Source organism: Henckelia pumila, chromosome 4, assembly GCF_033568475.1.
Source record: "Henckelia pumila isolate YLH828 chromosome 4, ASM3356847v2, whole genome shotgun sequence".
Taxonomy (NCBI): domain Eukaryota; kingdom Viridiplantae; phylum Streptophyta; class Magnoliopsida; order Lamiales; family Gesneriaceae; genus Henckelia; species Henckelia pumila.
Window position 1 is genome coordinate 32,435,932 of NC_133123.1, and position 26,286 is coordinate 32,462,217.

The 26,286-nt window shown below is 34.5% G+C and overlaps 1 protein-coding gene across 1 annotated transcript; it reads right to left on the reverse strand.

Moving 5' to 3' along the window:
- Positions 1–21,059: 21,059 nt before the first annotated feature.
- LOC140862950 (branched-chain amino acid aminotransferase 2, chloroplastic) lies at positions 21,060–25,085 on the reverse strand. The gene is made up of 10 exons (XM_073265982.1): positions 24,862–25,085; positions 24,638–24,720; positions 24,380–24,557; positions 24,082–24,258; positions 23,867–23,998; positions 23,246–23,344; positions 22,751–22,867; positions 22,021–22,116; positions 21,821–21,933; positions 21,060–21,334 (listed from the first exon to the last, which is right to left on the reverse strand). The coding sequence occupies exons 1-10, from the start codon at positions 25,003–25,005 to the stop codon at positions 21,220–21,222; spliced, it is 1,254 nt and encodes a 417-aa protein (XP_073122083.1). The 5' UTR covers positions 25,006–25,085; the 3' UTR covers positions 21,060–21,219.
- Between the last annotated feature and the right edge of the window lie 1,201 nt (positions 25,086–26,286).

The window sequence follows — 26,286 nt, forward strand, 5'->3', positions numbered from 1 at the left end:
CCTTCCTTGAACAATCGTGGCAATGGTGATATCACCATGCCCTAATTCGAGTTAAAGGTTTGCATAGAACTCGTGAATCAGTGGAGGAAAGATTCGGTCGGGGACAGATGGCTGAAAAAAGGATTCCCAATGTTGAGCATTGATTAAGTTCAACAGTAGGAGATGGGATTGGGCCAAGTAGGTAGTATCTAAGATACGACCCGGATGAATAGGACGATGCAAATAATCATCAGGAATGGGCCTAGAAACAGCTGGTTGGGTAGGATCACGGATAATAATAGGGTGACTAGAACTCGCTTGATCGCGACGACGTTTGACAGGCATTTTTATAGGTTGGAATCGGATGAAATAGAGAAAAGAGAAGAAATTTAGGTGCAAGAAATCGGACTGAGCGATCTTCTATTTATAGGGATTGGAACGATCGAAAGCTCCGATCCTGATCGGTCGTTCCGATCGTGCGGTCACTGAGGTAAGGCCACATGTCGATCGGAAGCTCCGAACAGGCTTCGGATGTTCCGATCCTGAGGCGGTAAATAATGATAAGGCGGTGAAAAGTAATTTGAAAAGTCGGATCAGATGGGGATCGGACTTTTCGATCGTGATCGGTGGTTCCGATCCTCATCTTGGAGGGAAAATTTACCGCGCAAGTTGAAAAGTGGCGGGATACAGATCGGAAGTTCCGATCTGCCTTAGGAAGAAAGCATGATTTCGACTCTTTAAAATTTATTTTATTTAGCATTTAAACAAATAATTCACATAAAAATGTGAGCTTCTTAATTTTGAATAAATACAATTGATTTGTATTATCCAAAATTAATTTGCTCGAATTTAATATTAAGCTCCCCCTTAATATGACATTAAATTTAATTTATGCCTACAAGTGATTACAACTCAATCATGACAAGTTCACCACGCAAACGAATAAAAGTATTTTCATCTAGTGGTTTTGTAAAAATATCGGCAATTTGATTTGACGTGTCAACATATTGAAGTTCAACTTCATTTCGTTCGATGTGGTCACGAATAAAATGATGACGAATGTCAATATGTTTGGTGCGCGAATGTTGAATCGAATTCTTTGTAAGACATATGGCGCTAGTGTTGTCACAGAAAATAGGAATTTTTGAAAAAGATACACCATAGTCAAGCAATTGATGCTTCATCCAAAGAATTTGCGCACAACAACTACCGGCAGCCATATATTCGGCTTCGGTCGTTGATAACGCAACACAGTTTTGCTTTTTGGAAAACCAAGAAACTAAACAGTTTCCTAAAAAAAAACAAGTTCCACTAGTGCTTTTTCGGTCCACCTTATATCCACCAAAGTCGGCATCGCAATAAGCTTTTAAATCAAAGAAAGAATTTTTCGAATACCACAAGCCGAGATTTGGAGTATTTGAAAGATATTTGAAAATGCGTTTTAAGGCGAACAAATGTGATTCCTTTGGACATGATTGAAATCGTGCACACAAGCAAATACTAAACATAATGTCCGGCCTACTGGCAGTAGCATATAATAAGGAGCCAATCATACTACGAAAGGAAGATTGATCTACAGATTTACCATTTTCATCTTTGTCGAGTCTGATTGCTGTGCTCATCGGTGTGGATGATGATTTGGTGTTCTCCATCCCAAACTTCTTTAGAATCTCCTTAATGTATTTGCTTTGGTTCACAAAGAACCTATCTTTACACTGTTTGATTTGCAATCCGAGGAAATAGTTAAGTTTCCCCATCATGCTCATCTCAAAGTGTTCCTACATAAGCTTGGAGAAATCTTGACAAAGAGTTTCTTCAGTAGAACCAAAAATTATATCATTAACATAAATTTGCACAATCAAAAGATCATTTTTGACATTCTTGGTAAATAAGGTAATGTCGATCTTTCCTCTTGAAAAACCATTTGAAAGCAAGAAAGTAGACAGCTTATCATACCAAGCTCGAGGAGCTTGTTTCAAACCATACAATGCTTTGTTTAGTCTAAACACATGATCAGGCAAAGAAAGATCAACAAAGCCATCAGGTTGCTCAATATAAACCTCTTCTTTCAATTCACCATTAAAAAAGGAACTTTTGACATCCATTTGAAATAACTTAAAATTTCTAGAGCAAGCAAAAGCAAGTAGCATGCGAATAGATTCTAGTCTAGCAACAGGCGCATAAGTTTCATCATAATCTATGTCTTCTTCTTGACTATATCCTTTAGCAATAAGCCTAGCTTTATTTCTAGTGATAGTGCCATGCTCGTCAAATTTATTCCTAAACACCCATTTAGTACCAATGATAGATCTATCATGCGGCCTAGGAACAAGAAACCAAACATCATTGCGTTTAAACTCATTCAACTCATCTTGCATCGCAATTATCCATGAATCATCTAATAAAGCATCATCTATGCATTTAGGTTCAACATGCAAAACAAAAGCAAGATGATTACAAATATTATTAAGAGAGGATCGAGTAGTTACTTTCTTCGAAGGACTTCCAATGATAAGATCCATAGGATGATCTTTGTGAAGCGTCCAATCTTTCGGAAGTGATGTTTCCTCAACAGAAACATTTAGATCATTTAGACTTGAGGAGGCCAACTCTTCTTCGAGTAATTCTACATCATCAATGTTAGTGCGAACAATAGTAGACATAGATTCATCAAAAATCACATGCATAGATTCTTCAACAAGTAAAGTACATTTATTAAAAACTCTAAAAGCCTTACTTGTGGTAGAATATTCGAGAAAGATACCTTTGTCGGATTTGGCATCAAATTTGCCAAGGTTGTCCTTACCATTATTGTGTATGTAGCATTTTGATCCGAACGTTCGAAAGTAAGAAATGTTAGGCTTTCTCCCTCTCCATAATTCATATGGAGTTTTCTTGAGAATTGGCCTTATTGATACACGATTAATGATGTAACAAGCAGTGTTCATTGCTTCAGCCCAAAAATATTTTGGTAGAGAATGCTCACATATCATGGTCCTCGCAATCTTCACAAGTGTCCTATTTTTCCTCTCAACGACCCCGTTTTGTTGAGGAGTCCTAGGACAAGAAAAATTATGATCGATGCCTTTTTCTTCACAAAAGTTTGAAAAACTCTCATTTTGAAATTCAGTTCCGTGGTCACTACGGATCTGCTTTATTGAAAGATTTTTCTCATTCTCAACACGTTTCACAAAAGTTTTAAAATAATCAAAGGCATCATTTTTGTGGCTAAAAACAATGTCCACGTGAATCGTGAGAAATCATCCACAATGACAAATGCATAAAGCTTCCCTCCTAGGCTAGCGTTCCTTGAGGGACCACATAGATCTAGGTGAAGAAGTTCAAGGGGCATAGAAGTTGATATAAAATTTTTGCTTTTAAAAGATTTCCTTGTATGTTTGCCAAGTTGACATGCATCACAAACAGAATCTAATTTTAAATTGAGTTTTGGCATACCAACAACTAAATCAAGTTTAAAAAGTTTTTCTGTGGTACTAGGACCAACATTACCTAGTCGTCTATGCCAAAGAATGTTGTCATCAACATTCAAGGATACAAGGCTTTTAATATTTGATAAAGATAAATTGTTTAAAGAAACCTTGTAAACATTTTCACTTCTATATCCTTTGAAATTTATGGATTTGTCAGTCGTGAGTGATATAGTGCAGTGTTGGGGAGTGAATTTGACTTCATAACCTCTATCGCACAATTGACTTATGCTTAGTAGATTATGCTTAAGTCCTTTCACTAGGAGTACATCATCAATCAAGCAAGATTCAGATATACCTATTGAGCCGATTCCTTCAATGATTCCTTTGCTGTTGTCTCCAAAGGTTACAGTTCCCTTCTCCTTTGATTTGATTGATTGAAGTAGCTCCTTGTTCCCCGTCATATGTCTAGAACATCCATTGTCTAGATACCATATGCTAGGGAGAACAATTTTCCTATTCCCTACAAGAAGAGATTTTGGTACCCTTTAGTTCTTTTGGGTCCACAGTGTTAGAAAAGAAAAATACAAAACAGATTTTCAAGAGTTCAGTCTCTCATAGCGACATCATCGCCACTTTCCAAGAGTGCTCCCAGTTGTAGGTAGGGCTATGCCTCTTTAAAAACCTATTTCCTTGGACAGAGCAACGTTCATCAGGAAGACCAGTCGCAAGTCAAGGCAGTTTAAATCGGTCTATGATGAACTCCCATGGATCATGATCTCATAATGCCGACTAATGAGTTGTTAAGTACTCTTAGGCCTCCATTTCATATAGCTCTTTTTATCATATTGATATTTTAAAGATCTACACTTATGTCTAGCATGTCCTATTTTACAACAGTAAGAACATGCAGGGGATGATCTCATTTTTGCTTTATCAATTAGACTAGTGAAATCTATAGATTTCTTACCATACCATATTCCACCATTATCAAAACTACATTTTTGCATGCTTAGTAAATTATTCAAGTTATTACTACTTATATTGAATTTATCAAAAGATTTCTCTAAGTGAGTTATGTCATCCTTTAATCTTAGGTTTTCATGCTCCTTAGTTTCTAATTCATGTTTGAGCTTTCTATTTTCTTTTCTAAGAGATTTAGCCATATCAAACATGTTTTTATATGCATGTAGTAGTTCGTCATAGGAAGGTACCTCATCATCATCGTCGGAGACGATGTCATCACTTTTAGCCATGAGGCAGATGTTGGCTTCCTCCTCGTCATCGTCGCTATCACTCCAAGTGACTAGAAGTGCTTTCTTCTTTCCCTTGTCAACTTTATTCTTAAGAGGACACTCATTTGCATAGTGGCCTTGTTGTTGACAGTTGTAGCAAGTAACTTCCTTATCCGGCTTCTTTTGAAATTTGTTTCCTCGCATGAATCGTTTGAACTTTCTTGCGAAGAGCGCCATATCATCATCATCATCATCTTCTTTGGATTGGCTAGATAGAGCAATCCCCTTTGTCTTGGTATCTTTTTTTCTTTAATTCCTTCCTTGTTGATAATTTCAGCTCATGGGTTTTTAGAGTCCTATGTAGTTGATCAAAATCGTAGGATGCGGTGTCGCCTTTGTTTGACTCGATGATGGCCGTCCTCTTGGCATCCCACTCCTTGGGTAAGGCGCGTAGAGCTCTCCTCCACACTTGTTTGGTTGGATATTGTTCCCCGAGTTGGGCTAGCTCATTGATAATTTGAGTAAGCCTTCGGAACATAGTATCTACATCTTCGTTTGATTCCATCTCGAATGTTTCATATTTGAGTTGGAGTAGATCGATCTTCGTCTCTTTGACTTGATTAGTCCCTTCATGGTATATTTCCAACTTGTCCCATATCTCTTTAGCGGATGAGCACATTGAGATCCGGTTGTACTCATTCATATCTAAGGAACAATGAAGAATATTCATGGCTTTAGCATTTTGAGAAATTAATCGCATGTCCTCCTTGGAAAAGTCGTCCATTCCCTTGGGAATTTTGACACCCTCAACCTCTTTAGTAGGTATGTAGGGACCTTTCACAGTAACTTTCCAAAGATCATAATCTACGGATTGGATATATAGGGACATTTGGTTTTTCCAATATCCGTAGTTTATGCCATTGAAAAGAGGAGGACGATTTGTTGATTGCCCTTGAGCATAGTCGCTCGCTAGATTTGCCATAGAGCCTTTTTGAAAATATTTTGTAAAAAGGTGGCTCTGATACCACTTGTTAGAACCTAATTGGGAGGGGGGGAGGGGATTTAGGTTCTATTGGCAACTTTAGCAATTTAAAGCGATTATGCAAGTACGCAAGCGGAAGACTTAAGCAATCAAATAATAAGTGCGGTAAATAAATGCGTAATGTAAATAAAGCAGTAAAAGGGATAAGAGATGTTTATGGAAGTTCGACGATAAATTGTCTACGTCTCCCCTTCTTGGTTAAGTCGATTAACCAAGGATCCACTAGCACTTCGAACGTCTTGGTCTTGATGGCTCCAATGATAGCCTTAAAACTTGACACGATCACCGCGCCGATACAACTCAACACTCTTGGCCTTAAGGGCTCCAAGAATAGCCTCAACACTCGTAAAATACACTTGGTTTCACACACAAGTGTTTACAAAACCGAGCAACCAACTCACAAACAAACAACCCTCGATTTTACAACCCAGTATACAACTCGATATGTGAATATATTTTGAACACTCAAAAGGGGCTACAAATTGCTCAACAAATGGCTTGAATAATGCTTGAGAGGATTGAGAGACTTGAAGATGTTGGGATGTGTTGAATGGCCTCGGAATGCCTCCTTTTATAGCTGAAAATTCGGCATCGATCGGAACTTCCGATCCCTGCATCGGAGCTTCCGAAATTTGAATTCTGAGACACGCGGGTGTACTGGATCGAAACGTCCGATCCACTTCGGAGCTTTCGATCGGCGCAATAAATGTGTTGTCGAGCAAAAGTCTTCCGGACAAGATTATCAGGCGGCCGTTCAAGATCGGAACATCCGATCACGTTCGGTGATTCCGATCTGCTTCACTTCGTTGCCTCCGATCTGCTTCCGAACAATATAATATTCTTAGAAAATGATCGGACCTTCCGATCATAGATCGGACCTTCCGAACTTGTTCTTCGTAGCTTCCGTTCTTTATTCCGAACAATATAAAACTCCCTGGAAATAGATCGGAGCTTCCGATCTACCCTTAGCTTCCAAAGACGCTTCTGATCATGATCGGAGGTTCCGATCTCCCATCGGAGCTTCCGATCCCGTAGCAGTATACTTCTTTGAATTTTGTTTCTGATCTTGAGTATGAATTTAGTCTTAATTCATCTTGAAAATTTTAACTCTGTAATAAGCTCAATGTAAATATTAGTAACATTTTAACCTAGTTTTGTTAATCATCAAAACATAGAGAAATAAGACTTGTTAATGCATTAAAAACATTAATCTCATAATTCGAGATTTATATGTGTTTAAGGCATAACACAAAGAAAGAAATTATAAAATACTAGGGGTAAGATATACCGGTGATCAAGGAGGTATCTGGGTCTGCCTCCTCAGCCTGCATCACGAGCACTCTCCCTGTAGTGTTCTTCTTCCTCGGGCAATTGGCTATCTGGTGCCCTGGCTCTTTACAATGAAAACAGACGCCCGCTCCTAGAAGACATGGTCCTGGATGCATCTTCTGGCACTTCGGGCAAGTAGGATATCCTCCAGCATTACGGGCCCCGCCCCTAGGCTGCTGTCTCTACTGCTGTGGCTTCTGCTGGTTCGGGCCCTTAGACAGCCCAGTATACTTCTTCTTCGCAGGAGGCTGCGAAGATGGTCGCTGATATCCAGACTGAAACTGCCTCTTACCCTGCTGCTCCCTGTGGATCTCTCTCCTACCATCCTCCGAACGCAAGGCCCTACTGACTGCAGTCTCATAAGTGGGGACGTCCGCCATACGAACGTCATGCTTGATCTCTGCCCTGAGCCCCTCAATAAACTGTCTCATCTTCTCAGGTGCACTGTCAGCAATCAGCGGCACAAGGTGACAGCCCCTCTCGAACTGTCGGATGTACTCCACAACTGTCTTGTCTCCCTGTCGGAGACTCATGAAATCTCGAATCATGCTACTGCGCACGTCTTCAGTGAAATACTTGGAGAAAAACATCCTCCGGAAGTCTGTCCATCGCAAAGTAGTCAGATTCACTCCCCGTGATGCACTCTCCCACCATAAGTCTGCATCACCTTTCAGCATGTACACTGCGCACCTCACCTTGTCCGCATCAGTCAACCCCATGTAAGCAAAGATGCTCTCCAAAGAACGGATCCACCCCTCAGCAATGAGTGGATCTGTGGCACCTGCGAACTCCTTAGGTCTCTTCTTTTGGAACCTCTCCGCCACATCCTCATCATGGGACAGTCTTGGACGTGCCGCTTGCTGCTCCAACAGAGCAGTAATCCCGGGCATCATGTTTGCATTGGCCTACTCCAATGCTGATAGAGGGTTTTGCGGAGGTGGGGATCCTCCACGCCTGTTCACTGGTCTCGGAGGCATTCTGCACCACCACATACTTCATTACGTAAATCGACATGCATAACTAAGTACTTAAAAATTTTCTGCTAACATAAATGCTTAAGTCTTAAACATGATACTACTAAATCATACTAAAAGCAATTAAAACTTACAGACCGGTAGCGTGGATTTCTGAGCTCGCATAGCAGTGATGACCCCTCCAAGAACGCGGCTTTGATATCAATTGAAACGACCCAAACATTCAAAAATAATATATGCGGAATTTTTTTTTTTTAAAATAATACTAAGTAAAATAGATGTACATACATGCCCATACATATATGCACAAAATAAACAGATTTAAAAATAACATAAATAAAATGCAACATTTTTACTTAAATAACCGAGTCAAACTTAAATAAAATATTGTCAAACAATCCCCTTAAAAGTTTGCATGAAATAAAAATTATTTAATAAAAATAGTACTAAAATTCACCACTGGAAAGACATAAAAGAAATAAATAAGAAACAGAGTTTAAAAATTCTTAAAATGTTCATAAAGACTCAGCCGACGATCACGGGAGATCACTGCATGTCCGCTCATACGTCCTCACCACCGGTAGGAACTACATCTTCCTCTACGCACTCACTTGTACCATATAAGTGTAGTGAGCCTAGAGGCCCAACATGCTAAAATAATGAGGGTTTAAAATAATTTAAATCACTGGAATACTAATACATAACGAATACATGAATGAGCATGCTTAAAAATCATGAATTATGACTTAAAATCTTACTTAAACTTGAACTTAAATATAATCATATAATACATACATAACATTGTTGAGCATATCATTTTTCTAACATCGCATGGTCATATCCGTAGTGTAACCTTAAAAGGTTCGACTGATCAGTCTCTTAAAATCAACGTAGCGGCGGTGACGAATCACCTCTTACTGGTAGTAAACTACCCTTAAATTGACAGTAAACTGCCCTTAACATGTGGGGACTTGTCCCCCTTAAATTGTCACACTACTTCAACTTCCAACATAAAAATTATTTTCTAGCTCAACATTAAACATTAAATCATGCCATAAAATTATTTCATGAATGCATGTACTTAAATAAAATGTGTGTCCTTCATATATATTTAATTTAATTTTTATACTAACATATAAATACTAAAATAACATTCATGCATAAAATAATTAAATATATAATTAGGACACATGCAATTTCTCATGGTTTGTACTGAACTGCTGGCCCTAATACTCAAGCCCATTTTCTTAAATTCTGGCCCATTAACACTGAGACTGGCCCATTAACAAACTTAAGCCCAAAAATATATTTCTAAGCCCAATTAATTTATTCAAGCCCATTAACACACACTTGGCCCAATAACAACTTAATCTGGCCCAATGGGCCCAAAAGCCCAAAGACTGACCCAATAACTTCCATGGGCCCTCAGGACCATAAAAATTATTGGACTAACTTAATAAAATTTATTTAAGCCCAATAATAATTAAATTCAACCCAATTAATTAAATGGAACCCAATTAAATTTTTGGATTTAATTAGGCCCATTTAACACTTAATTAAACTTAAAACTTAAAAATAAAAATTACCCGAGCCCGACTCACTTAACCCGGACCCGGACCCACTATACTTGACCCATGACTTACTAACCCGACCCGGACCCAACGACCCGACCCGGACCACCCCAAAACCCTACAACTCGTCGCCCCCTTTCCCTGTTCTGCTCGGCCGCGAGCAGCAGCCCTTCTAGGGCTGCTGCCGCCCTGCTCCGGCCGCTCCTGGCCGGAGCTCCGCCGCCCAAACGTAGCCCACGTCTGGGCGGTCCAAACCAGCCCATGGCCCCAGCCCCATGCAGCCTAGACCACCATCTCCGAACCCCCTTCTCAGAACCCTAAACATGCGCCCCATGGAGGCCGATCGAACCAGCTCCAAATCTGGGCTCTTTTGGCTTGAACCATCCGAGCCACTCGAGCCTAGACTCACCTTAGACATCCTAGGGACCTTGACCAGCAGTTGTACGATCCATGGCTAAGAAAAACATGAGTGTATGTCAATCAAGGTGAGAAAAACGTGAGATGCTCAACCACCCGAGCCTTTTTCTGAAAAATTCTTGAAGATCTTGATGCATACACAACACACACATATTTTACTGATATGGCACGAAAATAAGAGAAAAAACATGCCTTGCACCGTTGAATGAAAATAAAAAGACGTAGATAACGATTCCGGGACGACGGGGCGATGACAACCAACTTGGAAGCTTTAAAAAAAACGTCTATGGTGCCTTAAGCTTTCTGGCCGATTGGGAAGGAGATGGAGGCGGCTATGGGTGCTTAGGGTGAGAAGGAGATGGAATGAGCGTGTGTTAGGGGATTTGGGCGATGGTTTGGGTAGTTTAGGATAATAATTTTGGAAAAATAAATAATCTAGGAGATAATAGCATAATTAAAAAGGTTCCTAAGTTTGTAAAATATTGATAACTTAAATAAAATATCAAAAATCCCGAAATATTAAATTAGGGGATTTTTAAAGATAATTAAAAGTCAATATTTTGGCTAAATTTGGATAAAAATGGACTCCTAAAATTATATAAAATTAAATACTGATAATTTTGAGGAAATAAAACTCAAAATAATATTTTTGGGCCCCTAAAAGACTCATAAAATAATTTGGGTAAAAAGTTGTCATCTCGTCCGTCCACGGTCCCGTCTACGCGATAAAATAATTAAATTCCCATAAATCATGAAAATCACTAATTATGGGTTAAATGCTTAAAATAACTTAAAACATGCACAAATAATTTCACATAATTATTTAACCTGTAATCTAAAATTCTAAATAAATAAAATCCCTAATTATGCATGCAAATTTACGTACTAAAAATACTGGGTGTTACACCCCTCGACTATATTCTTAGTTTCACCAATGCTCTTATCTTATTTAATGTTTGAACTTTGAGGGAAAAATCTCGGTTCAGTGCTAAATGTTTGAACACATTTTCGGTTTGGTCCTAAATGTTTGAACGTTCCCGGTTTGGTCCCAAATATTTTCCAAAAATTCTCGGTTCAGTCCTAAATGTTTTTATGTTTTCGGTTTGATCCCAAATGTTTTAAAAAGTTTTCAGTTCAGTCCTAAATGTTTTACGTTCCAGATTTTGTCCTAAATATTTTTCAAAATTATTCGGTTTGGTCCTTCCATCTACAAACAAAGCGTGATAAAAAAAAAACTTACAAACAAAAGAAAAAGTTGAATAAAATAAAAAACTTACAAACAAAAGAAAAAGTTGAATAAAATAGAAGGTAATAATAATAATAATAATAATAATAATAATAATAATAATAATAATAATAATAATAATAATAATAATAATAATAATAATAATAATAATAATAATAATAATAATAATAATAATAATAATAATAAATGAACAATAATTTCTTCCAAATAAAAATATAATATAAATTATGAAAAATAAAATTATAGAATAAAAAATAAATTGAACCGTGCAATCTTATATTAAAAACATTATCAATCACAAACAAATAAACAAATGTTTTAGCAAATAACTAGTATTACTTATTTTACAAAATATTTGAAATTTTCAAAAAAAAATTCAAGAGAAGAATACTTATGGTTAACAATTGAGAAAATATAATGAATTATTTGACCACCGTTAAAGTATTGATATGAAATTAACTTTTATTTAATAGTAAATTTTTCTCAAATACTAATTATTTAAATTATAAAAAGAGTTTTAAAAAGATATATATCTTTTTCTAACCTCCAAATTTTTTCTTAAATGTGCAAGCATCATGAATGAGAATATAACAAAATTAATAGAAATGTGAAATAACATCATTAAATTTTAATTCCTCAAGTTTCGTTTATTTTATTTAAGTTTTTATTTTGTAGCATCATGAATTTAATATTTTCATTTTGAACATTGTGTAAAATTGATTTAAATTTGGATAAAAACTCTAATAAATTTATGTTTTATTTACAACTTGTTTAATGTTAAATATATAATAAATAATATAAAACTCAATCATAAATAATATAACAATATGCGGTGTTAGTTTTAACATATGAGTAGATGGAAGGATCAAACCGGGAAATTTTGAGAAATATTTGGCACAAAATTGGCAATGTAAAAATATTTAGGACTGAACCTGAAACTTTTAGGAAACATTTAGGATCAAACCGGGAACGTATAAACATTTAGGACTGAACCGAAAACTTTTGAGAAACATTTAGGACCAAGCCGGGAACGTCCAAAATATTTATGACTGAACCGGGAATGCGTCCAAACATTTAGAACTAAACCGGGATTTTGCCTGAACTTTGATGTATATTTAAGAAATTAATATTATCCTCTTCAAAAAGAAAAAAAGAAATTAATATTATCGTAAATTTATTAATACACAAAATTATCTCACTTTTATCCAATCTTATCCGAGTTTAATATCATATCAGATCGTCTTCAAAGAAGTACTACAAGAATCTTAAAAATTAAAAATAACCTCTCTATAATTCTTAAATTTGAATATAATACTAAATATTTTCACATTTTTATTTAGAAAACGAGGTGAAATTAAAATTATAAATAATATTAAAATTATAATTATAATATAATATTTAAATATTTTTCTAGATATATAATTGTTCTTTAAAGTACCAAAATATTGCATTCAAAGTAATTGATAATATGCTTCAACCAAACTGCTTTTATAATCTCAACTTGCAATCTTTTCAGACGATTTTGAAAATGCTTAAACGGTTTAGAGGATTATGTTGAGTGTCTTTCGCTTGGTTTTGTAACCAAACTGATCAATATAATCTCTCGGTGCTCAGTTCATTTTTGAACATTTCAAAAACGAGCTATTGTAGCTCAAAATATTTTAAAAGTGTGTATTCACCTCCCTCTACACACGTTTTCAATCATATCATGTCAGGAATATTAATTATCATTTACAGCTTAAAATTCAGTTTTAAATATTTCTAGCAAGCGTACTAGGTCAACTTACAGTAAGTGGACAGAGAGTCCAAGTATCGATCCCACAGGGACTGTAGTCAATTCTCAATATTTGATTTTTTTACTTAATCTAGACAAAATAATAAAAAGAATTTTGAATTGAATAAAATAAGAACTAAAATAAGAACTGCTTAAGAAAATATCCAACGACTAGATCTGATCTTATAAATGTAAGGGAAAATTGATTTTTTAGTCCTGTATATTTATGAATTTGCGATTTTGGTCCTCTATATTTCCAACTTTCAGTTTTAGTCTGCTATCTTTATTTTTTTGGCAATTTTAGTCTTTTTTCTGATGTGGCGCTGATGTGGCACCAATGCATGCTGATGTGGAGATGATGTTTATAGTGCCACGTAAGCATTTTCGAATAAAAAAGACTGAAATTGCCAAAAATCAAAACATGTAGGACTAAAATTGAAATATGAAAACATAGAGGACCGAAATCGCAAAGAGAAAAACATAAAGGACCAAAATTGCAGTTTTTCCTAAATTTAATTGAAACGGGACAACCAAGACACACGAAAGTATTGAACTAATTTATGCATCCACATGACACAGATTGAAAATAATGTTATTCCAATCACGGTGAATTTTCCTATCTTATTCAACAATCTATTTCTAGACTTGTTAAATCTATTCAAGTTGGACGGATTAATTATTTCTAATCAATTCTAATCAAACTCAAACGCATTCAATATTTATGAAAATTTAGTTTTCACCTAAAATCGCATACTGAAACCGAATACTATTTCTAGTCGGTTTAACCATATGTTGATTGATATTGTATTTATATGCTAAAATATTCATTTGTTGATAGAGTCTGAAAAAATAAAATTTTCATGTAGCGATCGCGCTCGAGCGGTTAAAAATCGCGCTCGAGCGCCCAAGTTTTTGTCCATAATTTTTAAAACACGTCGGACGCACTCGAGCGGCAAAAAATCGCGCTCGAGCGCTTCAATTTCTGCCCAAAATATTTTTTTTTTGCGCAGCAGCGCCTAAGCGCTACATTTTTCTTCCCAACACGCAGTTTTCTTGGAAAAATCATATCGTGAGTTCTAGACGTCGGATCGAGCTGAAATTTGAACAAAAACTTTAAAACATCTCATACTTCATTTGTAACGGTGAAAATCGGAATTGGATCTTTCTAGAATCATAAATAAATTTTTGACTATTGATGCTCCGTATTCATTTTTGCGGCTCTTTTCTTGCTCAAAATTCTTGATTTATTCATTGTACCTTCATTCAAACCGAGGAAAATGAAATGTAGACCAGATGAATAAAATAAATTAATTAATTAAACAAAAAAACTCGAAAAACATAATAATTTCATGCAAACTCGACTCGAAACAAGCACAAAATAATGCATAACAACATACTTATCAGTCATGTCTAATAACATGTCAACGTTCTGACAAAATTCGTATTGAACATGCTAAAAAAATCAATTTATTACGCTAAAATCAAATTTTGACTAATAAGATGATCAAAATATTATAAAAGCCAAGTTCACGGATCAATTTCGTCAATTTCCTCATTAAAAAAATAATTCAACAAATCATCCAAAACAACAACAAAAAGTAAATGCGATAAAGTAAAGAGATACGAATTTATTTACGGATTTTCGGAGACTCAACCGCTCATACGTCACCCGTTGTTCCCTTTGGAAGGATCTACTAGAAGATTTTGAACATTACAACTTCTTGTAACTACCTCACTACAATCTTAAAACTTACTCACTGCCTAAATCGGAACTCCTAGCACTCTCGATTGTAGGCCTCAACCTCACAATCCGCATAATGTTTAACGTCTCTTATGTGAAGACTACAAACACATTCTTTAATGTCTTTGTATGAAGACTCTCACTCAAGTAATATTTACAAATCATCTCGCATATGTGTGTGAATGAGTTGAGTGTGAAGAACATGACTGTGAAGACTCAAGAAATCTGTTTTGTTCTTCATACCAAAGGCAATATCTCAACTAGTTGATAAATCTGTTTAGACGCACTTTTTCTCGGTTAGATTTTCTGAGTAATGTTGTATTTATAGCCTACAAGATAGATATATACGTTAGATACAAAAATATGATCGTTAGTAAAAGTTTTGTACTATTTTTGTCATTTAAACAGTCATACTCATGCTTCTAGCCACTTTTCTCATCTTCTGTTGATTTTGGAATCTACTGGTGCAGTAGCTACTTGTTGTATCGGCTATTGATTTTCGGCGGCTACTAGTTTCGATCGGCTACGATTTTCAGCGGCTACTGGTTTGGATTATGCTGCATTTTAGAGTCTACTCCTTTCAACACTTCTGATTTCAATAACGTCATTTTTAGTAGCATGTTCTCTTTCTTATATCTCTTGATTCATTAACTTTTGGGCAAAGTGATGAACATGTCTTTTCTTTCCATGGAATCAAGAATCACTCAATTTCAAGTTCGTACGAGAGCGAGATGCTCCAAATACTTAGATGTGTCCAAAATTCTGCTCTGCATAATTTGAGTACAAAACTAGAAACTTGAATGTAGTTTATCAACTCCTTGTGCTCCGATTCAGAGTTTGAATTTTGAATATGATTTGTATATCTTTGTCTTATCTTCGTAACTCATACTGAATCGTTCCATTTGGATAACCGAGCTGCAAGATATGACCGAAATACCAGAACTGCTCAAGCTCTACTGATATCTATTTTAAGCTCATCCGGTTCAGTTCCAGTAGCGTCTTTATACAACAGTTTGATCTAGAAAACATCCGATTTTATCCAACTGGTCTGAAATTAGACTTGAAGATTTTTTAGTTGTATGATCATTGGTTTTGGCATCTGGTCATTTGCATCAACGAGCTATGAGATATTATCAAAACAATTCAACTGGCCAAAAACTAAAGTGTTCTGAAATTTTGTTTCAGCGGCCTATCACTTTCAAAATTGAGATGTATGACCTACAAACTTAAGTACATATGTTAAAAACACAATAACAAGTTTTATTTTCATCAAAATCAAGATTGCTTGCATTTCCGGACTCAACAGCTGACATGCGACAACAAACATTGTTAATGTGGTGTCATATATTGCTAACATGCATATCCCGATAATATTGAAAGCTTGAGCAAAAAAATGAGCTATATATATGTGGAAACAAATTAAAACCAAGATCTTGTTAATTCGAAGATCAAAAGTTTATACAGATCAAGTTTCGAATTTTTCAATTTTGAGTTCATAGGCGCAGTTACCAATTAGTGTTGATGTGACAAAATCATATAGTCATGTATATGTAATTAAGTTATTATCAACTTCAATAATTTAAGACTTGGTTAGAAAAAAATTACCTTGGGAGACAAATAATAAAGCAAAAGATATATACGTCCGTGCATGATCACTCCTAAACTGAATATGCACCAAATCAACTATATATCGCGTGTGTCATCATCTCACAAAATTCAACTTTCTTCATATTTTCTATTTTATTTGATTCTATATCATTTACGTAGCCAAAAGAAATCAAATTAAAGACAGACTTTAAATTTTAAACTAAATTCATTTGAACAAATTAAAAAGCGAGTCATATTAATATACGTACAATTTTATTAACTCTGTCTCTAACTTAGAGACATTATTTTTGCCTCCACAAACGGATTTCTGAGGCGGATTAATTTTATGTCTTAAACTATATTTAGAGACGGAAATATTGTATTCCGAATCGAATTTTTCTGTCTTTGAATCCTTGTTCGACTTCTTTCGCCTTCCACTCTCTCTTCTTAATGTTTTGCAAGAAAATATATTAATGTTAATGAAATATGTATAAACCAAACATAACAAGATCTTTCTTCAATTCAAAGATCAATTTTTTTCATCAACCCCACAAATCAAAAACACGTGAAAATTCATATATATAAATATATGTTGCTTCGCTACAAATTAAAAGACTAAAAAATGATCAGAAGAAATAAAACCGATGAAAATTGGTGGAGAGTGGGCCAATAGCAGTTGACTGCTCCTCTTCCTTGTTGAAAATTTATGAGGGTTTTCATTATTTTTTGTGCACTTTACATCCACCACTTTCAGAATTAAAGATTTGTATATCCACCAATTGCAGTAATATTCAACGCCGGCATACAGTTAAAGTTGGTAAAATTATTCATATTCATATATATAAACTGAACCCACAAGCATTGACTCGGGGAAAAGGTGAAATTTCTTCTGGTGTTCATACTTCTTTTAGAGGCAATCATTTTCACTTTTTTGTTTAATCTGAGGCTTTTATTTTCTCCATTTTTGTTGCGTAGCATGAAATCTTGGGGCCCTTCTGCGGGTTACAGCTCCATAGCACTTTACTTCTCCAGGCATTTTTCTTCTGTTAGAGCTTTGAAAAATGCTCAAGTTTCGAAAATATTAATTAAATGGCTGATTATTTATATACATATAAGTTCATATTAGTGGACGCCAGTAAGTTATATAATATAAAGATTTGAAGCGTAAAATGATATTTTGTCCAATAATTCTGCGTTTGTTCACATTTGCTAACCATACTTTAATTATTGGGTAGAAATAGGACAAGATTTTTGGATGAATTCACACACTTAGATTTTGTATTCTTATACTTTATGTTTTGATTTCGGAAAAAGTTTAAATTTGGTAATGTAATTCGGCATATATATGGTTTTATATAAAACAACCTTGTATAAGCAAATTTCCAGGAATATTTTTTGAAATTCTCTCTCTATTTGTGTGTGTGAAAATTTTCATGTTTGGCATTCATTTTTAAGTTATGAGATGTGTAATATAAATATAATTAAATTGGCGAAGTAAAAGAGAGATAAATAGCATCAGATGTAATGTACTCGAATGATGAAAGGCGAGACTTTAGTCTTTTACACCACCCTTTTTTATTTGATTAATTTCGAAGCATTAGATTAGTAACAAAATTAATTACTAGGAATGGTGTCAAATATAAATTGATGCCGAATCCCGATGACTCGTATCACATATGATATCAAGATTTGAAATTTAGGACGGAGTCTCGGATTTAAAACTTAATTATCATCGATCGGGACATATTTGAGAGCTTAGAATTGGGTGAGCAATCATATGAATAGTTGATGCTGAGTTGTGTTCAATTAAAAAAAAAAAAGATCATTAAAGAAAGATTCAAGTACAAATCGCAATTGATGAGGACTTTAGGCGTAAAGGCGTTCTCTTTATTTTGACCTTATCATGGAAAAATAATAATAAAACATAGTTGTTAGTACAATTATTCATAAAACTAAAACTTGTTATGAGACGATGTTATTGATCAATTTTCTTAGATAAAATCTTTTATCCGACTTGAATCACGAAATTTTTTTATTTTTTATTCCAAAAATATTACTTTTAATTATAAATATGAGTTTGATCGACTCTTATCACAAATATAGTTCATAAAAATATCTCTAAGGTGACTTACTCATTTAAACTAATTTTTTAAAAAACAGTGTTGTTATTTCATGACGAAGTCAAATATTTAATAAGTTTTGAAATAACATTATACATTCGGGTTTCGGGTTTTGATAAGTTTAATTTAACTGTATTCATTAATTTGAACAGATATATTATATCAATTTTTCTCGCACCAATTTGTATAAGGAAAACGAGGCGGGAAAAATTCTTCTGTGACAAACTGATGTAACATAAAACAATTGATTGACATGTGTGATTCCATACCAATAGAAACTTATCATGTAAAATTAACTGTCAATGTTTCAGCAATTATCACAGGTGATTTTTTTCCCAAACAGGACAACTTGTGTTCGTTATGATATGGAAATGAATGCTCAACTGGGCTCCCCGTAGATTTTTTTAGGGGGGAAATTTGGGTAAATGACTTTGGTCAACATTTTTTTAAAAAAATTGACCTCCACAAGTGATATGAATTGCACTAGGGGAGGTCATTTTTTATATAAAAAAAAAAAAAAAAAAAAAAAAAGGTTGACCAAGGTTAAAAAAAAAAATACCCCATTTTTTTTTGGTGGCATGTCATTGGATCCTATGTTTCGACATGATTCAATTTATCTTATATCTTAGTCTGTTTGGGTTGGTTTTTGGTATTATAAGTAGTCAAAGTTTGATTTTAAGCATAATCGAAATGTTGACATGGTATCAGGGGTGTAAACAAATCGACTCGAACTTTATATTATTTCATTCTACTGTATCAATCATATCGAAAAAGTTTTATGTTTTTTTGTTCATTTAATCTAAATTAAATTGCACGTTTTTTGGTGGCTCATGGATTCCAAAATTTTGGACCGTTTAGGTTTTACAGACCTACAGTGATACACCAAACGGCAGAAACTGGGCCACTTCATGGGCCGGGACAACACCATGTAGGTCCAACCCGAACGTCTAGTTGGATTTTGGTTGCTTGTACGTTGTAGTACTTCTCGTTGGATGTTAGCTTTTGTTTTTGTTTTTGCTCCTTCATTAAAACATAATAAATAAATAATATAAATAGTGAATTCTAGATAATCATATCCATTAAAAGGTATAAGTGCGGAAGAAAATGGAATCTACAACCTTGTTATCCACATGAAAAGGCAATGTAAATGATAAAGTAATAGCCACTAATGCCATAGGCTATAAATTACTTTTTGGGAAAATGGATAACTGAGAAACCATAGTATTATTAAAGGGAAAATATGTCAATGGGAGAAAGGAGAATTAGGAAAATCCTCCTATAAATTAGAATATTTTAGATTTTGATCTTTTGTACTTAATTAAAATTTGATCTTATTTCAATAAGTAGACCATTTTTTTTAGTTCTAGTCCTTTTTCTCTACAGATGTTGTGGTATACCACTTAATATTGTTAATTAGTAGCGTGATGTCGAATATTAGTTACAAATTTTATCGTCGTAACATCGGACATTGCTAACGTATTCGAGTTTTTGACGATTAGGGGTGTAAACGAGTCGAGTAGCATACTACTCGAGCTCGAGCTCGACTCATATTTGACTACTCGAGCTCGAGCTCGATCGAATAGTTAATTTCGTACTCGAGCTCGAGCTCGTCTATATCTCGAGCTCGAAAATTATATATAAATATATATAAATAAAAAACTATATTAATAAATAAATAAATAAAATATTATATACATTATATATATATATATATTATATTTATATGTGTTATCGAGTAGCTCGCGAGCTACTCGAACACGTATATTTGAAGCTCGAGCTCGAGCTCGATTGTATGTTCTTGAACTCGAGCTCGAGCTCGGTCAAATCGAGCTCGAGTCGAGTTTTGACCGAGCTACTCGCGAGTAGCCCGGCTCGTTTACACCCCTACTTCGACGTCACTCAATATTTTGGGGAAAAAGGATTTAATTTTTTTAAAAAAAATTAAAAATACAAAAATTGTTTGGAATACAAGAGAGGGATTGGTTTTATGGGTTTCTAGTATGGGACCAAGGCAAAAAGAACTTGCCGACAGCTAGGTTAAAAAAAAATTGGTGTTAGCAGGGCACGAGTAAATTTATACCCTTTTGTCTTTTTAATACATATTATGTTTTTTAATCCATTTTTATTACAAATTCTTGAATTCTTATTTTGTTTATTTTTAAAAATATGAAGTAATTATTTTTTTGAGACATTATGAATCTTCACTTCGAATAATCTCACAGATCCAAATTCCAAACGCAATTAAAAACCTAAAGGAACCTTTGGGCATCAAGAACTTATTCTTTGCCTTCTCATTTAATTATTCAAATTCTAATCAAAATTCGGTTGCTTAACATAAAACATTAAACGTAAAACTAATCACAAAAATAAATAGTCCGTGCTGAAAGCCTGAAATGAATTCTGTTTTATTAGAAAAACATTACTTGACAATCTGGAACCGTGGATGGACAATTAAAAGATATTAATAACATGATTATTTTTTAACTCTAATTATTGCAAAAGACGTGGAATTTTATCTTCCTTCGCACGTGGCTAAGAGAGAGAGAGAGAGATTGTCTCCAATAATAGTCCAATTACGGGGAAAAAACAGGTCATATTGTACAAACAGAGACAAGGTGACTAGTATAACCTCAAAATAGAAACAAATTTAACACAGCACATTACTAACATCTGAAAGGCCAAGGAACAAAAGAGTCTTAAACCAAAACAAAGATCCAAACTCTGAGACAAATTCGGACACAAAAACAATAATTTAATGGACAATAATGTGTTCCTACTAGAGTTGAGTAATCCAACCCATTTTGTCCTCCGTGAGTCCCATTTGTAGGCTGGTTAGGGCGGAATAGAGTTGTTGCGACACACGACCGACGCCGTCGCTTCCATAACTTACCCTGAACATGGCAAAACAAATCATGCTTCACGCAGAATACTGTAATATACAAAACTGATGAACTCAAATGTAATGGCTGATATGATATGTTGGGTTATACAGAACGGGAAGACCGGAAAATGGGAAGGCACGAGACTTCTGAGGATGTATGATGCTTTTGGACAAGGAAACTAGCATTCCCAGAAAATTTAAAGAAAGTTTCTAAAAACACAAGAAGAAGAAGAAGAAGAAGAAGAAGAAGAAGAAGAAGAAGAAGAAGAAGAAGAAGAAGAAGAAGAAGAAAATTTAAAGGTCACTGGAAGATGCTATGTTTCACGTACCATGACTCGAGATGTGGACAAGGTTACGCGAATAAAAACAGAATGTCTATATTAGGAAGCTGAGAAGAGCTTATCTTATGGGAGGCCGCCATCAATTTAGCTTTTCTTTGGTCTGTTCTCACGGTTTTCATTATGAAGTTACTAAAAATCTAGAATCCAGAAATTACCGTTTATCAAGGTATGTTATACTGCCTACGGGTGAAACCACAACAGCAGTTCCAGTGCAGAAAACTTCATCAGCATCAAGCAATTCATCAACTGCCACCATACGTTCCTCGACCTACATATCATTTGGAACAAAACTATTAGCTGGCAGCAGAGAAGTGAGTTGAAAAAACAATCAATCTGCTGAGTTCAAAAGAACTACCTCAAATCCCTGACTCCGAGCAACATCTATTATGCTCTTCCGAGTGATGCCGGGTAGGATGGTCCCTTTTATTGCAGGAGTAGATATCACATTACCCTGAAAATATGGTAATTCGTTTTCAGATGATATTGTAAACGAATAAAAAAATTGTAAGATATACTAAAAGCCATAAAATTGGTTCAAAGCATCAGTTGAATAAGATGTTATAAATTAATAAAAGCCTTTATTGAACTCGGTTTTTTAAGTGGTTTTTACCGCTTGAAAAAAGCAGAAGCAATTTTAATGTGTGGATGTAGATAAAAAGAAATTTGTTTATTTTTCACAGAGAAGTTGAAGCATAGCCCAAAAGGCCATAAGTCACATTTCCTGGCACCTGAGCTTTTGACATTCTTACCCACAATTTTTAAAGAGTTTTTCCATCCAAACATCAATTTTTGTTAAAATCATCGAACAACATTTTTAAAGGAATAATTTTTCTATCCTATCACAGTTATAAGCAGCATGTATCAAAACATTCGAAAGTGATCAAACGTATTCTAAATCTGGAAGCACTTGCTCCCCATAAACAAGTTATTTGCAAATGGTTTGAAGGCTGCATTTAATGTCAATATAGTCACAGCAGGAAAAAAGTACGCAGAAGTTAGAGACAATAATGTCAGCAATAAGTTCAAGTGGTCACACTTTTTAATTTAGCCTCGGGATTGTTCAACTAATTTAGAAGATACTTTACCTTAACAACAAATACATTGCAGGAGGACACCTCTTCCAAGTATTTCTTGTGAGTACTGTCCAAATACAGAACATCAGAAAAGCCTTTTGCTTTTGCAGCACTCTGTGCCTTTAGGACCTACAAATAAGACGCATCAAACAATATAGCCCTCAGGTTTCAATGTCAAATACAAAGAACATTCAGGTGAAACAAACATCATACCATAAAAAAAAGGTCTAAGAGTTATCAAGTAGCACGATGCGGAGCCAAGAAACCAGCATTAAGGACAATTTTCTTAACTTGTGTTTTCCGACTGGATTGGTGAAAGATCAAACAGAAAATATTTTCACAATGTTTAATGGACAAGTGGCAAGAAGAGCAATATCACTTCATCAGAGTATAAAGCCAGAATATGGAGGAAGAGAATATTTATGCAAGCAAATGCAGAAGGCATGAGAACTGAGCAGCAGAACAATGAGAAGGTATGCAACTATAATCATCACAATAGTCACTTACTCCAGCATAATTTCCAATAGTCTTCACAGCTCCAGTACCACCAGGAGTTGCCCGATGCATTTCTGTCTCGACTATCAAATTAATTGGTGCCAAACCTTCCTAGAATCAGTTGCGAAAAATAAAAGGAAAAGGGAAAATAGCATCATTACCAAATTTGTAAAAATTGATGAAGGCAATAACTAAAGACACGCTATATTGTTCATCTGCATACTATCATGAAAATATAATAATGTTCCTAAAAGCACAAAAACATAACCATAAAATTCTTGTATGTAGGAAAACAGACAGAAAGATGCTCTATTGCAAATTATCTCAGACGGGAATACATATGCCGAAATGATGCAAGGACATACAATCAAACTAATATAAAGAATATTCACGTGTTTTCCACCATAGAGTAGAATCAAACGCAAGATGTAGAAAATACTCATTAGGACTTAGAGATAATACATTATCCTCGAAGAGTCGAGCCACGAATCACACAACATAATCACAGATTCAGGCAGATGAAATACAGTGATAAATACTTAAACACCAATACAGAATTTCATGAAGCTAGCTAATGATTCAAGTGGCACATATTAATGTTGCAGCATAGACTTCCTAGAAAACATTTTGTACCTTGAAATAATTGCCCACTGGGGAAATGTAAATCAGAAAGGTGTACTCAGGGGCTGGTGCTAGACCTAGTACAGCTCCGCTCCCCATAAGCAACGGCCTTATATATAAAGAACCTTTACCCGGTGGGGGGATCTGAAACAGAGAATGAATCAAGAAAACGTTATTGATTCATAGCATTGCTAGAAAATAATAAGATCTAGAGACTGTGACAATACCCATCTTTCATTAGCTAAAACAGTAGCTTTTACAGCCTCCACAAATTGCTCTACAGTTGGACAAGGCATGCACATCCGCTCAGCTCCCATTTGGAGTCGTAATGCATTCTCCTCGGGACGAAATAGTAAAATTTTACCATCATGTTTCCGATAAGCCTTTAAACCTTCGAACAATCCCTGCAAATTTCTTTAGAATGAAAACTTAAACAGAACTAACCAACAAAATATTCAAGAATCAAACTTTTAGTTTTTTAAAAATATATATATACAAAATGGAAAGAAACACAGCGCAACTAACTTGGCCATAGTTCAAAACTCCGGAAGATGGGCTTAACTCAATGTTTCCAAATCTCTGTAATTCCCCTTTCACAAAGTTTTCGCCTTGGGAACACTTCATCATGTACATATAATCGGTGGGTCTAAACCCAAAACCTAAGTTGTCCCAATCAATGTCGGCTGATTCTACTGCTACGTTGCTGCAAAAAAATTAAACATCAAAACAAAACTCAATCAGAGAAAAACAAAAGGCGACCCAATTGACCACAGATCATCATACCTCGCAGGCGAGGCCACTTGAAGAGTATTAACATTGTTGTTATTGAATTTACTGAAAGAAGAAATATGCGATTGCTTCTGTAACTGCACAAACATTCATCAACGCTTCCAAAAATTCATACAGGAAACAGAATGAATCACAAAACCCACAAACACAGTAAAAATAAAGAAAAGGGGGGGATACAAGTATGACCCGATAAACCCCGTTTCATGTGATTCAAGAACCTGGAGCGGTTGAGGAGTAAAAAGCCTTTTCTCTGTGAAAGCAGGCGGAAGGATTTTGATAGCGCTGCGCAAAGGACCGAGCAGAAGGTGGTGGTGCGTCGGCGGATTTGAGTGCAGGCCGGCAAACACAGCGCCGCTCTCCATTTTTCTCGGCTGTAAAATTTGTTGTTCTTTGGTAGGCAAAGGAAACTCCACCACAAATTATAAACAGTGGCACAGAAATTACTGTGCCGTGGACTTCTTTAGGTTAGGCGCTGCTACTTTGACTCACACGTGAGATAAAATTCTTCTTTTTGCTGCTTCGTCGACCATTCAACGCCAATATTATTTTTGCGTCAATTTTTTTTAAAAAAAAAAACACCAGTATTATTTTCTTGTAATTCAAATAATTAAGTTAATAATTTTTTGTTATTTAAAATTAAAAATAATGGGGCTCTAACTATCTAGCACTAGCAGTCCAAACAAACGTATTATATATACATATATATATATATATATATATATATATATTTATATACAAAAAATCAATGATGAAAATATTTGAACTGCAGTCTATTTTCATAGTTATTTATATGATTCTGACTTAAGTTTATGTAAATAAAATATTGTAAAAACTTTTATTGACCAATCATTTTATCTTCAACTGATAAGTTAATTTAGATTTAGGGGGTGTACTCAATCCGGAGAATTAATGATTTTTATGGATTTTATAAGTCTAGTGGTATTCAATCATGACTTTTATAAACTCTACAGAAGTTTTGTGGTATTCAAAATAATTTTTTTTAGAGTTTTAAAAGTCAGGTGGTATTCAACCTTGACTTTTAAAAACTCTATAAAAATCTAGTGTTATTCAAAATGTCAATGAACTTTTAATAACTCCATGAAAATCATGGACATACAAACATTAATGCTTAAGGTACAACTATATTTTGTAAAAAAATGTCTTTGGTCTAACCCAAAAATTTGGATGGATTTCTAAACTTATAAAACCCATAATTTATATCTTTTTCTCACAGTTTCTCACTCTTCACTATCTCACTCATCTCTATCTCACTTTCTCCTATATATGTATTTTTTCATTCTTCTCCAAAAATCAAAAGAAAAAATATTATTTAAAAATTTAAAAATTTTCAAATATTTTGTGCTTTTTAATATATGATTAATATCAATAATTATAATATTTAATGATAATAATATATGATTCAATAAATTATAATATGATTTAATTCAAATATTTAAATAGCGGATAACAGACATGATAAAAAAACAAATAAATTTTTATGATATAATTGATAAAATAATTTATAAGTTATCATATGTTTTTAAAAAAAAATAATTTTACACAATCGCAAAGTTTTTACTTTATAATTTTGTTACAATAATATATATATATATATATATATATATATATATATATATATATAC